The sequence below is a fragment of the Melopsittacus undulatus genome, chromosome 2, assembly GCF_012275295.1.
Source record: "Melopsittacus undulatus isolate bMelUnd1 chromosome 2, bMelUnd1.mat.Z, whole genome shotgun sequence".
Classification (NCBI taxonomy): domain Eukaryota; kingdom Metazoa; phylum Chordata; class Aves; order Psittaciformes; family Psittaculidae; genus Melopsittacus; species Melopsittacus undulatus.
The window spans coordinates 3,585,814-3,599,713 of NC_047528.1; the positions used below are offsets into that span (position 1 = coordinate 3,585,814).

Here is a 13,900-nt window from a genome sequence, read left to right on the forward strand (position 1 = left end):
CTCTTGCATCAACCTTGGCCCTCAAGATCCAAATAAAGGAACAGCATTACCATATGCAGATGAAGAGTTTTCCCCCTCCTGCTACTCAAAACACAGAGGAAATGAAACGCCAGCATTCCTGCTGCTGAGTAGCAAATAACCAACCAGGCAGCTTTGAACTTTCTTCAAAGTAGCAAGAAAAAGGCTTATGCAAATGAAATTAGAAAACTTCTTGGCATTTCATCTGGTTTCACCAGGCAGAGACAAAGGGATTTTACATGAAGCTTCCTCTTTCTAGCAAATGAAAGTATCATCTGGTTTCAGAAGAGCATGTTGTTTAATTAGCACTTCTTCTCCTCGCTATGCGATAAAGTAACAGTTAGGTTCCCACAGCATTCCACATGAGCAGCTTCCTCCTGTGGAAAAAAGAGGTGGGTGGGATGGGGAAAACAATCTGAGAAACATTTCCAGGTTTGGAAAGGAGGTTTTTATCCTGGCAAAAGAGACAGACATGTGGGTCATGCGTTGGCCTCCTCGCTGCTCTTAGCTCTTATTCATGCCAAATGTGCATTAGGCATGAACAGGGGAGGGGAAAAACAAAGGGAAGGGGGGAAAGCTGTTGAACTGAGAAGTTCTGGCTTTGAGCATAATGAAGTACTGGAGAACAGGCTATATGAAAATGAGTGGGGAAACATGAGCACTGGCTCATTGGTTTGAGGGAAGACATGAGCTGGAGGTAGAGGTGAAACAAAGTGATTTGTTTGAATATATCCTGAAAGAAACATGGGACTGTAGTCAGAGGACAAGGGGTAATGGGTTCAAACTGAAAGAGGGGAGATTTAGGTTGGACATAAGGCAGAAGCTGTTCCCTGGGAGGGTGCTGAGGTGCTGGCACAGGGTGCCCAGAGAAGCTGTGGCTGCCCCATCCCTGGCAGTGCTCAAGGCCAGGTTGGACACAGGGGCTTGGAGCAGCTGCTCCAGTGGAAGGGGTCCCTGCCCATGGCAGGGGTTGGAGCTGGAGGAGCTTTAAGGTCCCTTTAACCCAGACCAATCTGGGATTCTATATTTGGTAAATGACTTGCAGAAAAAGCCATAGGAATAACAGCAATTAGCTCATCCCCAAGGTGGGACTCCTGATGCCCAGAAGCCCATTAATATGGGTGCTTCATAAGAGGATTGCAGAAGTTGTGCTGGTAGGAGGGCAGGGAAGGAGGACAGAGATGTTCCCCCTTCTCCATCCCAGCTTTTCTCTCTTCACCTTTCAAAACAGTTCAGCAGTATCAATCCTGCCTTTCCCTGATGTTGCTGTGGAACTTAATGGTTCACTGTCCAATTTTGATGAGGAGCAGCTCCCAGCTGTACTGTTTAATTTTAACTTGGATCTTCTGATATTGCAACTTATCCTCTTTCCAAATAAAATTATAACCAGAGCTGAAACAGAGAAAGTCATCCAAAAACCAGCACTAAACGTCAGCAGCAGCAATTGAAGGTGCTGTGTACTACAAAAAGGGCTTAAATCACCACCTTTATTACACAAGACACTTCCAAGAAAGTCACAAGAGCAGGCAGTAGAATTTGTGTTGCTGCATTTACCTGGGCCATGCAGATGGATGCAGTGCAGATCACAGGGTATTTACATATGAAACATGCACCAAGTGGACCACTATTTCTAGCCTTCATGTTTGCTCACACACACTGCATGTGTGTGCACATATGCACACACACAAAGGGGAGATTTGCATCTGATCTTGGTCATGAAGTCTCCTCTCTCAGCTATATAACAGCTCAGGACCAGCTCTGGAGAGATGCTGTTGTTATAGAATCACAGAATAGCTTGGGTTGGAAAAGACATTAAGATCATCCAGCTCCAACCCCTGCCACAGGCAGGGACCCCTTCCACTGGAGCAGCTGCTCCAAGCCCCTGTGTCCAACCTGGCCTTGAACACTGCCAGGGATGGGGCAGCCACAGCTTCTCTGGGCACCCTGTGCCAGCGCCTCAGCACCCTCACAGGGAACAGCTTCTGCCTAAGAGCTCAGCTCAGTCTCCCCTCTCTTGGGCAGGTTCAAGCCATTCCCCTTGGCCTGGCCCTACAGGCCCTTGTCCCAAGCCCCTCTCCAGCTTTCCTGCAGCCCCTTTAGGCACTGGAGCTGCTCTCAGCTCTCCCCTTCAGGAGCCTTCTCTTGTCCAGGCTGCCCCAGCCCAGCTCTCTCAGCCTGGCTCCAGAGCAGAGCTGCTCCAGCCCTCGCAGCATCTTTGTAGAATGGGTCCAGTTTGTATGGAAATCTCTGGATTCACTGGAGCCATTGCCCCTCTGGTCCTGAATTGAAAGTCCAAGGTCTCCACACTCATCTGTCCTCTGAGATGCTGGCTGCCCCCTCTCTCCTCCTCTCTTCTGTGCTGTGTCTTGTAGCTGCATTTTTAGGTTATCACTTGTTCATTCTGCTGTCTTGGCAGTGCACTGGATTTAAAGGACCCCACTTCACTCATGACACTAATGGGGTCTCAAAGAGGCCATATGTGCAGACATTACTGAGTTCAAACACACATAAAACCCCCATGTTAAAACCCACATTATTTAGGCTGTAAAATTAGGAAATGCCAGAAGGAAGTTTTCCTGAGGGCATTTTTGGGAGTTTATGGACAGCATTAGTCTCCCTCGACAAGGTCACATCCTAGCAGCATTGTCTCTTTAAGAGATAGACAATACATCTCTTTAAGATGAAGAACACAATTTAACACACAGTATTTGAGCTCTGTCTTGAGGGCAGAAGTATTGTTTTCCACTGGTTATGTACTTCATCAAAATTAGGCTGCTGTCATTACAGCCCAGTGACATGGAGCATTATTACCTCAATTTACAGGAGGGATTCGAGGCATGAAATGAAGTCAGCAGTAGTGCCAAACTTACATGTCTGGTTCAGGGTACCTCAGATCTGAAACACTGGTGTGGGTTGATTCCCAAAGCAGTTTGCACTCAGAGTATTTTCTGTCTTCAGTGCCAAGGCAAAGGCAGTTGGGTAAATCTGACTGGAGACTCCAGGGAACAAACACTGGTAAGTGCATGGAAAGGATTTGCTCAAGTGCCTTGGACAGGGCTCTATAGGGACATCTGGATATCTACAGGCCACAGGTTCCTTCTCTGAAGTGGCATCCAGCAGCCACAGCTGAGACTCTCTGTTCCCTAACCTCCATCAGCATTTATTGTTCAGCTTCACTGGCCTGTGAAGGAGTGGTCTGAGACAAGACTGCTTCTTTTCATGACAAGAGTCCATTTTACAAGGGCCTGGAGGGACAGGCCAAGGGGAATGGCTTGAACCTGCCCAAGAGAGGGGAGACTGAGCTGAGCTCTTAGGCAGAAGCTGTTCCCTGTGAGGGTGCTGAGGCGCTGGCACAGGGTGCCCAGAGAAGCTGTGGCTGCCCCATCCCTGGCAGTGTTCAAGGCCAGGTTGGACACAGGGGCTTGGAGCAGCTGCTCCAGTGGAAGGGGTCCCTGCCCGTGGAAGGGGGGTTGGAAGTGGATGAACTTTAAGGTCCCTTCCAACCCAAACCATTCTTTGATTCTATGATACTGTATTAACCTGATCTTTGTGTAACTCCTTTCTCTTTCTCATTCAGTTTGAAAGAGAAGTGCCTTATGGGAACCTGACTTGACTATTCTGGAAGAGACCACAGAGGCCTCTTCTGAGATACCCTCACATAAACCCTGTGCACTAAAGTAGTAACACTGTCACCCAGCCATGCAGGGTTGAGTGCTACACTGAGCACATGGGACTTTCCATAGAAAGTATTGTGAAACCAGCACCATGAGAGTTTAAGCTTCTTTGTAGCTCTAAAACACATTTTGGCACAAAACACGCATTTAGATTGCATGATAAAGACACATGAGACTTCACAGGAACTGTGTTACTAATTTAGGAATGATGGAGCACTATTCCAGCAGGCTATTATGGTGGGGAAAAAAGACCGTTGCTCCAAGATTCCAGGACCTTTGCTCCCAAATACATGTAACTTTGTTATTAACTCTTCCTTTTCCTTTTATATTGTAAGGAAACGTGTCCTTTGGAGCTCTGGTTGAGAGAAAGCTCTCAAGCCAGTGAATGGTAAACATGTACGTCTTCATAGCAAGGCTCTTCTTCCATGGTGTATAAGCCCACACCTCACACTGAGCATTCCCAGCACACTGACTTGCTGCAGTTAAGAGGTACTCAGTGCAAATGTTGAATACCAGTTTTAAAACTCAAGTTTTAAACAAGTCAGCTCTTATGTGAGGACAAAGTTCAGATGCTCACCCTGGCCAAGAGCCCCCGAGGCTCTCAACTGGGCGTTCTACACTGAATAAAGAATATACAGATGACAGCAAAGCAAGTGCCCAAGGGGCAGATCCATGAGAGAACACTGGATTTAGGTCAGTGATGAGGGGAAAGAGAAACTTCAGTTGCAGGCTTTAGAGCAGCTGTCAGGTTTGTTTTGTTTTGAAGGAGAGATTGCCCAATGGTTTAAAAATAAGTGAAATGGGAACTCCACTTCTGCAAATGAGAACAGCACAGAAGTAAGTGTGTTGCAATGCAGGCTCACTATGAGGAATACAAAACAATGGCTGCTGGGAGCCTTTCTGCTATAGGGTAACACTTTGGAACAGAGGGAAGAAGAGAAAGAGAAGAGCACAAGCAGAGACTTCGCAAGATCTTTAGCAACAACAAAAGCCAAGCCAAGGAGGGAAGTTCCTCCTTTCCCTACAATGAAAGCCCTACACAGTGCAGAACAGTTCTCAAATCTACATCTGTGAATTGTCTGAACTGGCTATCTGTACCTTAACAAGGCAAGAAATGAGGGTTCTCAGCACAAAAGTACAGCTGCACAGAAACACAATACTGAAAGAGGGGAGATTGAGATGAGCTCTTAGGCAGAAGCTCTTCCATGTGAGCATTCAAGGCCAGGTTGGACACAGAGGCTTGGAGCAGCTGCTCCAGTGGAAGGTGTCCCTGCCCATGGCAGGGGTTGGAGCTGGATGAGCTTTAAGGTCTCTTGAATACAAATAAGTCTGTGACTCTAAGATTCTCTATCTTAATGATGTGTTCAAGGGCTCAAAGGGAAGATCCTGCTTATTATACTAGATGAAGGCAGTAAAGACTTCAATCAGCTCCTTATTACCTAGAGAAACAGGGAGCTCAGGAAGCATAAATGCAGACTTATGCTCTGCTCTAAAAATACACAAAGCTGTCCTGGGGAAAAGGAGAAAGAAAACAAAGAATGGGATGCTATGAATGACAGAGCAGAGGTTCCTAGCATGTCAGCCCACACAGCCCATTGCCATCCAGACACTCAAGATGCAGAAGCAACACACACAAGGGATGGAGGCTGTCAGCTCTGCTCTCAGGCCATTCTGACTCAGCAGCCTGTATATGAGCCAGGCTGAAGAAACCACCACATGGCTGTTCTTTTTTACAGTGCCTCAGGTCTTTTTCTCCAATAGCTGTTTCTCCAATAGCTTCCCAAGGAGCTTATCTGATATATGAGAGCATGTGGATGTTTACTTACAAGTCCTACTGGGCACAAGCTGGCTTGTGCTGAGTCTCGTACAATGTTTTAGCATCCATCATGAGGTTAAACTGCAACCAAGAGGTCAACCCTGAAAAACCAAAAGCTGGCTGACTAAGGATTTCTCTCAGCCCTCTGCTAAAGCCACAGTGAATAGTGTAAGCCAGGAACTGCTGTTTCTGCTTCAGATTTCAATGTGGGTTTCAAGGAGCTCCTTCCAAGCACACCCAGGGACACACACTGCATAGGTACTGCTCAGTCACTGGAGAGATGCTGAAGACTTGGAAGGGGAGAGTGTAACTTTCATTAGCACATTTGCACATTTCCTGGCAACACAGCAACCATGCAGCCTCCCATTCAGATGAGGGCTGTGTCTTCCCTTCCAAATTCCCTCTGTGGCTTCACTTCTGCTGAGCAAACCCTGATCCTTGGGAAGTCTCTTTGCAACCTCTACATAAGGTGAAAGGAGCTATGATTTCAGCTGAGGGCAGGAAACACAGCTCAGGGAATAAGAAGCAGCTCTTGCACTGGTCCTGCAGACACCTGGAGTGCTCACCTGCATGATGTCTTGAAGGCTCTCAGTGAAGGACAGCTCAGCCTCCACCATGTAGAACTCTGCCAGATGCCGGCGACTCTGTGAGTTTTCCGCTCGGAACGTCGGTCCAAAGGTGAACACACGGGTAAAAGCCCTGCAAGCAGCAAGAAACAGGCAGGTCAGGCCCAGCACACAGGTGAGTCTGTTATAAAGCCCTCAGGTTTCTCCCAGGAGACAGAAGCATTCATGTTTCCATTTCATCTTTGACCAGTTTAATGGCACTGACGGGTATGCTGCTGTTACGCTCCTTCATCCAGGGATGGAGAGGGGTTATTCACACGTCTCCACGACTCAGGGAGGTTGCACAAACCCTATTCAGCTTTCACTTAACACCATTCATGCTCAAAGAGCTTTTTGTAGCTGTGTAGGAATAAAAAATGCTGTTCTGCAGAACTACATCACTGGAGAAGCACCCAGATATCGCACCAGTTGGGCTCCCCATATTCAGGTCCGTTTTTGGCTGCAGGGTCTAACCTTTATGGGTGCTGTGACATCCCAAAGCTCAGCAAACCAGAGAGGGTCCTGCTACTGGTGTTAGCACTGAGGCGTGCCTGGTGAAGGCTCCAGGATGGGTGTACAGTGTATGGCCTGTGGTCCCCCTCTAGTGGCAAACCCAAAGCTGATTGCTGATAGAGCCTTCCAGCCTGGCCTCCTTCCACACAACTCAAAATGCTTCAGCTAAAAGATGCTCCTACTGCAGAGAACACATCTGGGATATCATTTTATGCAGAAGCAACCATTGAATTTCCTATTATGAAGCTATTTCTCCAGCAGCCTTCTGGGGACTCTTATTTAAATACATCCTCTCTTGTTCTGCAGCCACACCACGCTGTATTACACAGGATACAAAAAGCTTTCTTGACTTTCCATTTCCTTGGTAAGAAACCTTCCTATCAACAGCACCACACCTTTCAAAGGTTTATTTTTGCTGTGGGGAAGCTATACTCCAAGTAATACCTTTTACACTGTGGGCTCTGAGCACTTGGGCTCCTGGACATCCCCAAGCCAGTGAGAGCTTCCCAAAGAGTCAGCTGTGTTTCCTCTCCTGCTGCATGGGAAGCAAACCAAGCTGAGGGAGTGAGCTGCTTCACAAAACCCATGGACTGGGCAGCTGCTGTCTCTGGGTACATCTTTAAGTTGACATTATTATAGCTGTAGAGAGTGTGTAGAAGCAAAAGAACCTGATCAGTAGAGATTAAGCACAGTTTAACACTCATGAAAGGCTGCGTGCTAATTGCTGGGGCTGGCATTTGACTCACATCTTGCTCTGCAAGGTTTCAGCTGAATGAGGATGTTCACTGGAGTTTCTGCACAGTCTAACTTTGTTCAACTGAAGTTTAAACAAACACCACTACACAAAGCAGCGTTTTCCCTTTACCCCTGATGGAGGCATCTGCACTGCAAAGAAAGGAACACACACATTCGGCTTTTCTCATCTGTTCCCTCATGTCACATGATGGTTAAAGGTTATGATCCAGAGAAACAGAACTTTCTTTTTCCTTGAGTTTCTAGTAGTAAACACACCAGAGGAAAGTTCCAGGTCAAGCCTGAATACGTAGCATGCCTGTAGGTTTCTGTTCCCCATGGGCTCTGCTTTCCCTGCTCCAACAAACACACTTTCTGTCTGTGCTTTATCCAAACACCTGTACTCTCTCATACATGATCACAGCACCTATGATGCCAACCACATTTAAAGCAAGTATCCTTCCTCAAGCATCATTTTCAGTTGCCTGTTTTCCCTCTGCTGCCCTTATCTCTTGCTGGGATGTTACCATAAACTTCTGCCGTCACTTGATCATCCTCCTTCAAGCTGCCCTTTGCTGTAGTGTCTACAAAACCTCAGCAGTGTTTAGATAAGTGACGTACCAAGACTATTACTCACTGCACAGGTCAGTATTATCTCATCAGTTCCTTGTGCTCCCCCATCTGGAGCCATCTGTTGTCTTGGGTCACACAGAAGCGCATGTCCTTCCTCACAAGGCCTTTTGGGTTTGTTTTCCAGTTTTCCATGTTCCTACAGCACCTGGCACAACAAGGTCTTGGATCCAAAGCTTAAGAGCCTCAACTGCTATAGCAATACAAACAACAAACATGGAACAATGAGTCACTGGCCAAAATTGGTCAATAACACTTTTGCTTGCCAGGCCACAGAGGTTGGCCTGCAGTGGGAAACAGGAGACACAGGTTCTCCTGCTACCTGTGCCCAGGTTTTAGGCTTTGCTGAAATGTTTCAGTTTGGGGCTCTTCAGTTAAAGAATTTCCCCTAAATAAATAAGTAACAATTGTGACTGGGTCAGGACTGGGCACAAGACAAAAACATGTTGAAAAGCTTGCAATTGCTGAAATACCCACTTGGGTCTGCTTGGTTTGATGTGCAGGGCTCTAAGGTCTCGCTGTTAGGAAGGCTTTAAAGCAACACTTGAAAGTGTGGTACCAGCTGCCTTGCAGGAGATCCTGTCCCACAAAGCAACAGGATTCAGTGAGACACATGTTTCTCACAGTTCTTAGGAAAGTTGGGGCTGTTGAGCCTGGAGAAGAGAAGGTGCATGGAGACCTCAGAGCAGCTTCCAGTGTCTGAAGGGGGCTACAAGGATGCTGGAGAGGGGCTCTTCATTAGGGACTGCAGTGATAGGACAAGGGGTGATGGGTTCAGACTGAAACAGGGGAAGTTCAGGTTAGATCTAAGGAAGAAGCTGTTCCCTGGGAGGGTGCTGAGGCACTGGCACAGGGTGCCCAGAGAAGCTGTGGCTGCCCCATCCTTGGCAGTGTTCAAGGCCAGGTTGGACACAGGGGCTTGGAGCAGCTGCTCCAGTGGAAGGGGTCCCTGCCCGTGGCAGGGGTTGGAGCTGGAGGAGCTTTAAGGTTCCTTCCAACCCAAACCAGTCTGTGATTCTACGATTCTTAGTGGCTGTCCAGGCATGGCATTGACATTTCAGTGATGACAGGTTACTATGGCAGATGAGAGCCTCCAGCAATGCTACTGTGAGCACTTTGAACTGGTTCTATTTCCTTCTGCAATACAGCCCAAGCAGGATGACTAGTTATCTTCCAAGGGTCTTGCTGACTGCAAGATATCCAAAAGTAATGAAAAATAAAGCCCTTATTGCTCCCAAGATGTCAGCCGTGGTCAAACACTTCACAGTCACAGATCAATTTTGTGCTGCAAGAATAAAGCCTCTCTGTGTCTGAGATGGAGCTTTTGGGGAGGACAAGTGCAGAACAACTCCCATAGGAACTGATTTCAGTCTTTCCTCAGCAACAGGCATCCCATGAGGACCAATCTTCTCTAACTGGTACATTGAGTACCACCTATGTGTACAAAACTGAACGATTAGCACCACAGCTTCATGGACTATCCCAAGATCATAGAATCATGGAATACTTAGGGTTGGAAAGGACCTTAAGATCATCTAGTTCCAACCCCCCCTGCCATGGGCAGGGATGTTCAAAAACAGCAAGGATAAGGGCCCTGGGTTAGCTTGTAGAGAACCTCACATCATTGGTGTAGGGTTGGATTTGGCTGGAAAAAAGGAAACAAACCCCAAACAACTAAAGTCCAAACCCACATCTACAGGGAGAGGAGGAGCCATTCATTGCTCAGGCAAATTGTAAAGGGAAAAAGATAGATACAAATAACTGTGAGAACCTCATCATGATCCTGGGACCCTGGCAAAGGGAAACTAGCCAGATGTCATGCTGGCAAAGTGATCAAAGGAGTGCTGTAAATGCAAGTCATGTGGTCATGGCAGTGTAACACTGATCAGAGGCCTGCACATAACAGAAAGAACTAAAAATACACACAGGCCCTGTTATCAACTCTAAGCGTGAACAGTTAGTTTTCATCCAGGCATCACACACTGTTTACTGTCCTCTGCCATTCCAGACAGCAAGCAAATGCATGCTGCACAAATCTGACCTTTATGTGTAATTCATCTGCTATTAAAAACATATCAGTCACTTGATATGCTTCTGTATCGCACTGAGCATGTATAAATGCATTAGAGAAGAGGATGGGAGCTGATTTCAGCTCCGATTTCAATGTACCGAGGGCAAAAGCAGTCACTCTGTTCTGCATGCATTCAGCACCTAGCACAATGGAGTCTCAGTCCAGGGCTGTGACTCTGATGCTCTCTGATGCAAATAATCAATCATTTAACATTCCCAGACCTCTGCAAGACTTCCAGCATTCAAAAATAACTTGAAAACTCTGCCTTAAGGATCCAAAAGTGCCTAGGTCAGATGGGGCTGTGTGAACCCAAGAGTCTTTGAAATACATCACTAGTGCTAATTCCTCATCTCCAACAAAAGCACATACACACAAGCGGGGAAAACAGCAAGCCCAATAATCTGCCGAGCTCTTTTCCTTAGCCATTATAAGCAGAGCAGTAATGTCTGTAACACTGTCCTTGTACGTGCTAGCAAAGAAGACAAGAGAGGCTTTGAAAGGAGACCCTTTGCAGCTCAGCTTCCCCCAGATCAGAGCTCTGGACAGCAAGGCCGAGTGCATTTATGCTGTTCAGAGGCACTGCCAGGGTCAACAGCAGAAGGCACAGAGCTGCTTAATTAATTGCTCCCTTTCTGGGGCTCTGTTTTGCTCTGCCCAGTTCTCTGGGAAAATCTGAGAGCTTAATGGGGAGGCCAAGAGAATACCCACAGCGCTCCTTCCGATGCACTGAGATGCTGCGCAAGGCAGGGCTCCATCCTGCAGAGTGGTTTAAACTTACACAGGGGAAGTTCAGGTTGGATCTAAGGAAGAAGTTCTTTACTGTGAGGGTGCTGAGGCACTGGAATGGGTTGCTCAAGGAAGCTGTGAATGCTCCATCCCTGGTAGCGTTCAAGGCCAGGTTGGACAGAGCCTTGGGTGCCATGGTTTAGTGTGAGGTGTCCCTGCTCATGGCAGGGGGTTGAAACTGGATGACCTTAAGGTCCTTTCCATCCCTAACTATTCTATGATGCTGTGAAAATGCTGAGCTTCCCTGCTCCAGCCCAGTGAAGGGATTAGCTTCCTTCCAGGTACGGGCTCGCAAGAGTCCCTCTGGATGCAGACAGCCGTGCTTGGATGCATTGCTGGAGCACAGCATCCTCTGCATGGATGATCACTTCATGGAGGCTCATTCTTGCACTGGCTGAGTTTGTGATCCCCACCCTGTGAACACTCAGGAAGGGAGAAACTTCCCCCTTCTCACCCTTATTTCACACACTACTAAACCCCTTTTCAGAAGCAGCTCCTCTCCCTCTTTGAGAGCTTTACACCACGCAGAACGGAAGCTCATTTCATTTGAACTCCTTGACAATTCATTACTGAGGCAGTGATAGAAACCAATGGAGAAGAATAAAGGAGCTGTGCCCAAAACTGCTCAAAATTGCTCTGTTAATTAAACTCACGCAATGTTTGGAGGCTCGCATCTCTGCCTTTTTACACTGCAATCCCAATATAATTAATTGTACTGAAAGTTCCCAAGCCAGGGATGGATTGTGATCCTTTTCTGAGCCAGGACTCCATGCTGCTACCTTGGTAATAAAGACTTATTTGTGCTGTCGAACCAAGGGGATAGAACTCAGAGCAAAGCTATTAATCAAGAAGATGCAATCCCTGCACAGTCAGCTCACAGCCTATGCCAAGGTCACAATACATTGTAGTGGCACAGCTGGAGGCAGAAGCTGCTTGTTCTGACTCAGGGTTAAGAACTAAACCACACCAGCACACGTTACCCATTGTACAGTGCCCTCCTGCTCACCCCAAAATACAGGTGTCTGCATAAACACATGTGCAATGATCAGTCTGACAAGGTCTGCAGTGAAGAGATCAGATGAAAGTGGTGCCAAATCTTAATTATAGTGTGCTCCCCCCACATCATCCTTCAATTTCCCAGTCACACATACAAATGTAGATGGAGAAGGCTCCTGAAGGGGAGACCTGAGAGCAGCTCCAGTGACTAAAGGGGCTGCAGGAAAGCTGGAGAGGGGCTTGGGACAAGGGCCTGTAGGGACAGGCCAAGGGGAATGGCTTGAACCTGCCCAAGAGAGGGGAGACTGAGCTGAGCTCTGAGGCAGAAGCTGTTCCCTGGGAGGGTGCTGAGGCGCTGGCACAGGGTGCCCAGAGAAGCTGTGGCTGCCCCATCGCTGGCAGTGCTCAAGGCCAGGTTGGACACAGGGGCTTGGAGCAGCTGCTCCAGTGGAAGGTGTCCCTGCCCGTGGCAGGGGTTGGAGCTGGAGGAGCCTTAAGGTCCCTTCTAACCCAAACGAGCCTGGGAGTCTATGAAACAGTAGTTTCTAATGCAAGGACAAAATGACACATGATGCCAGCAGAGGAGGAAAGGAGAGCAAGGTGACTCTGAAGCCCAGGAGCTCAGCTTTGTCAGCCACATTCTCTTTTCTCTCAGGAAGGGAAGAAATTAATAAAGTGAGCCATCTGATTTAATTCTGCTCTGTTCTAGCATGACCATATTCATTTGGAGCACGGAGGACCTACCTGCTCCATCAAGTAGATGACTTTGCTTTGCTGCCAGGAGACACCAGCTGGCTGCAGTGCTTGAGCCCAGTACAACTGGGATTGCTGAGGGATGCTGAAATTTGTATGTTGAAAGATATTCTGGCCCCATTCACAAAACCACAAGCACACAGACAACAATTCAAACATACCAATCCAATACCTCCAGGGTCTAGTTTTTGGAAGAGCTGGAAACCCAGAGCTCCTAATGCTGCCAGTGAGGCACAGGTACCCAGCACTTTGGAGCAGAGAAAGAACATTTTATGCCATTGAGCTAGGTAGATCGTGTTAACATAAAACTTCAGAGTTGGACAGAGATACCTGCTTTTTAACCTCAATATAAAAATAATGGTCCCATTACTATTGTTGGGTGGCTTGGATTTTGTACAATAAAAATCATAGACTGGTTTGTGTTGGAAGGGACCTTAAAGCTCACCCAGCTCCAACCCCTGCCACAGGCAGGGACCCCTTCCACTGGAGCAGCTGCTCCAAACCCCTGTGTCCAACCTGGCCTTGAGCACTGCCAGGGATGGGGCAGGGACAGCTTCTCTGGGCACCCTGTGCCAGCGCCTCAGCACCCTCACAGTAAAGAACTTCTTCCTTATCTCCAACCTGAAACTTCCTTTGTTTCAGTTTGAACCCATCACCCCTTGTCCTATCCCTACAGTCCCTGATGAAGTGTCCCTCCCCAGCATCCCTGTAGCCCCCTTCAGACACTGGAAGCTGCTCTGAGGTCTCCATGCAACTTCTCTTCTCCAGGCTCAACAGCCCCAATGTTCTCAGCCTGGCTCCATACAGGAGCTGCTCCAGCCCCTGCTCATCCTCATGGCCTGCTCTGGACTCTCTCCAACAGCTCCATGTCCTTATGTTGAGGACACCAGAGCAGCACACAGTGCTGCAAGTGGGGTTGAAAAGGCAGTTGGGGAACTGAATTTCAAACAGCAAAAAGAGGTTTAAGAGATTCCTCTCTGAACAGGCCACCTCTCTCTGCCCTCTGAGATATGACAAAAGCTGCATCTTGACATGGACTGTCAGTAGTGTGTGAGGCTCAGGCTCGGGCAGCAGAGCTGGTGTGCTGTGTACTAAGGTTTCAACTCATGCTGCAATGAGATGGGACTGTGCTTCCTTTTGTAAGCAGCCAAAAATAAACACATAAAGGGAAAAAAGATGCTGTCTAAGTTCCCAGACAGGGTTTGGGAAGTGCCAACTTCCCCTCCAGCCAGTCAGGCTGAAGCAATGCAGCAGTTTCCCTTACTGCAATCTCCAATGAGCCCTACCATGCCTGCAAGGTCTTGTG

General features: G+C 47.8%; 1 protein-coding gene across 1 annotated transcript in view; it reads right to left on the minus strand.

Annotated features, from left to right (window-relative positions):
* Nucleotides 1-13,900, minus strand: part of NARS2 (asparaginyl-tRNA synthetase 2, mitochondrial) — a 59,252-nt gene that overhangs the window by 17,266 nt on the left and 28,086 nt on the right. The window contains exon 7 of the mRNA XM_034072618.1: nucleotides 6,075-6,207. Coding sequence (XP_033928509.1) covers nucleotides 6,075-6,207 — 133 coding nt within the window. The remainder of the gene's footprint in view (nucleotides 1-6,074; nucleotides 6,208-13,900) is intronic.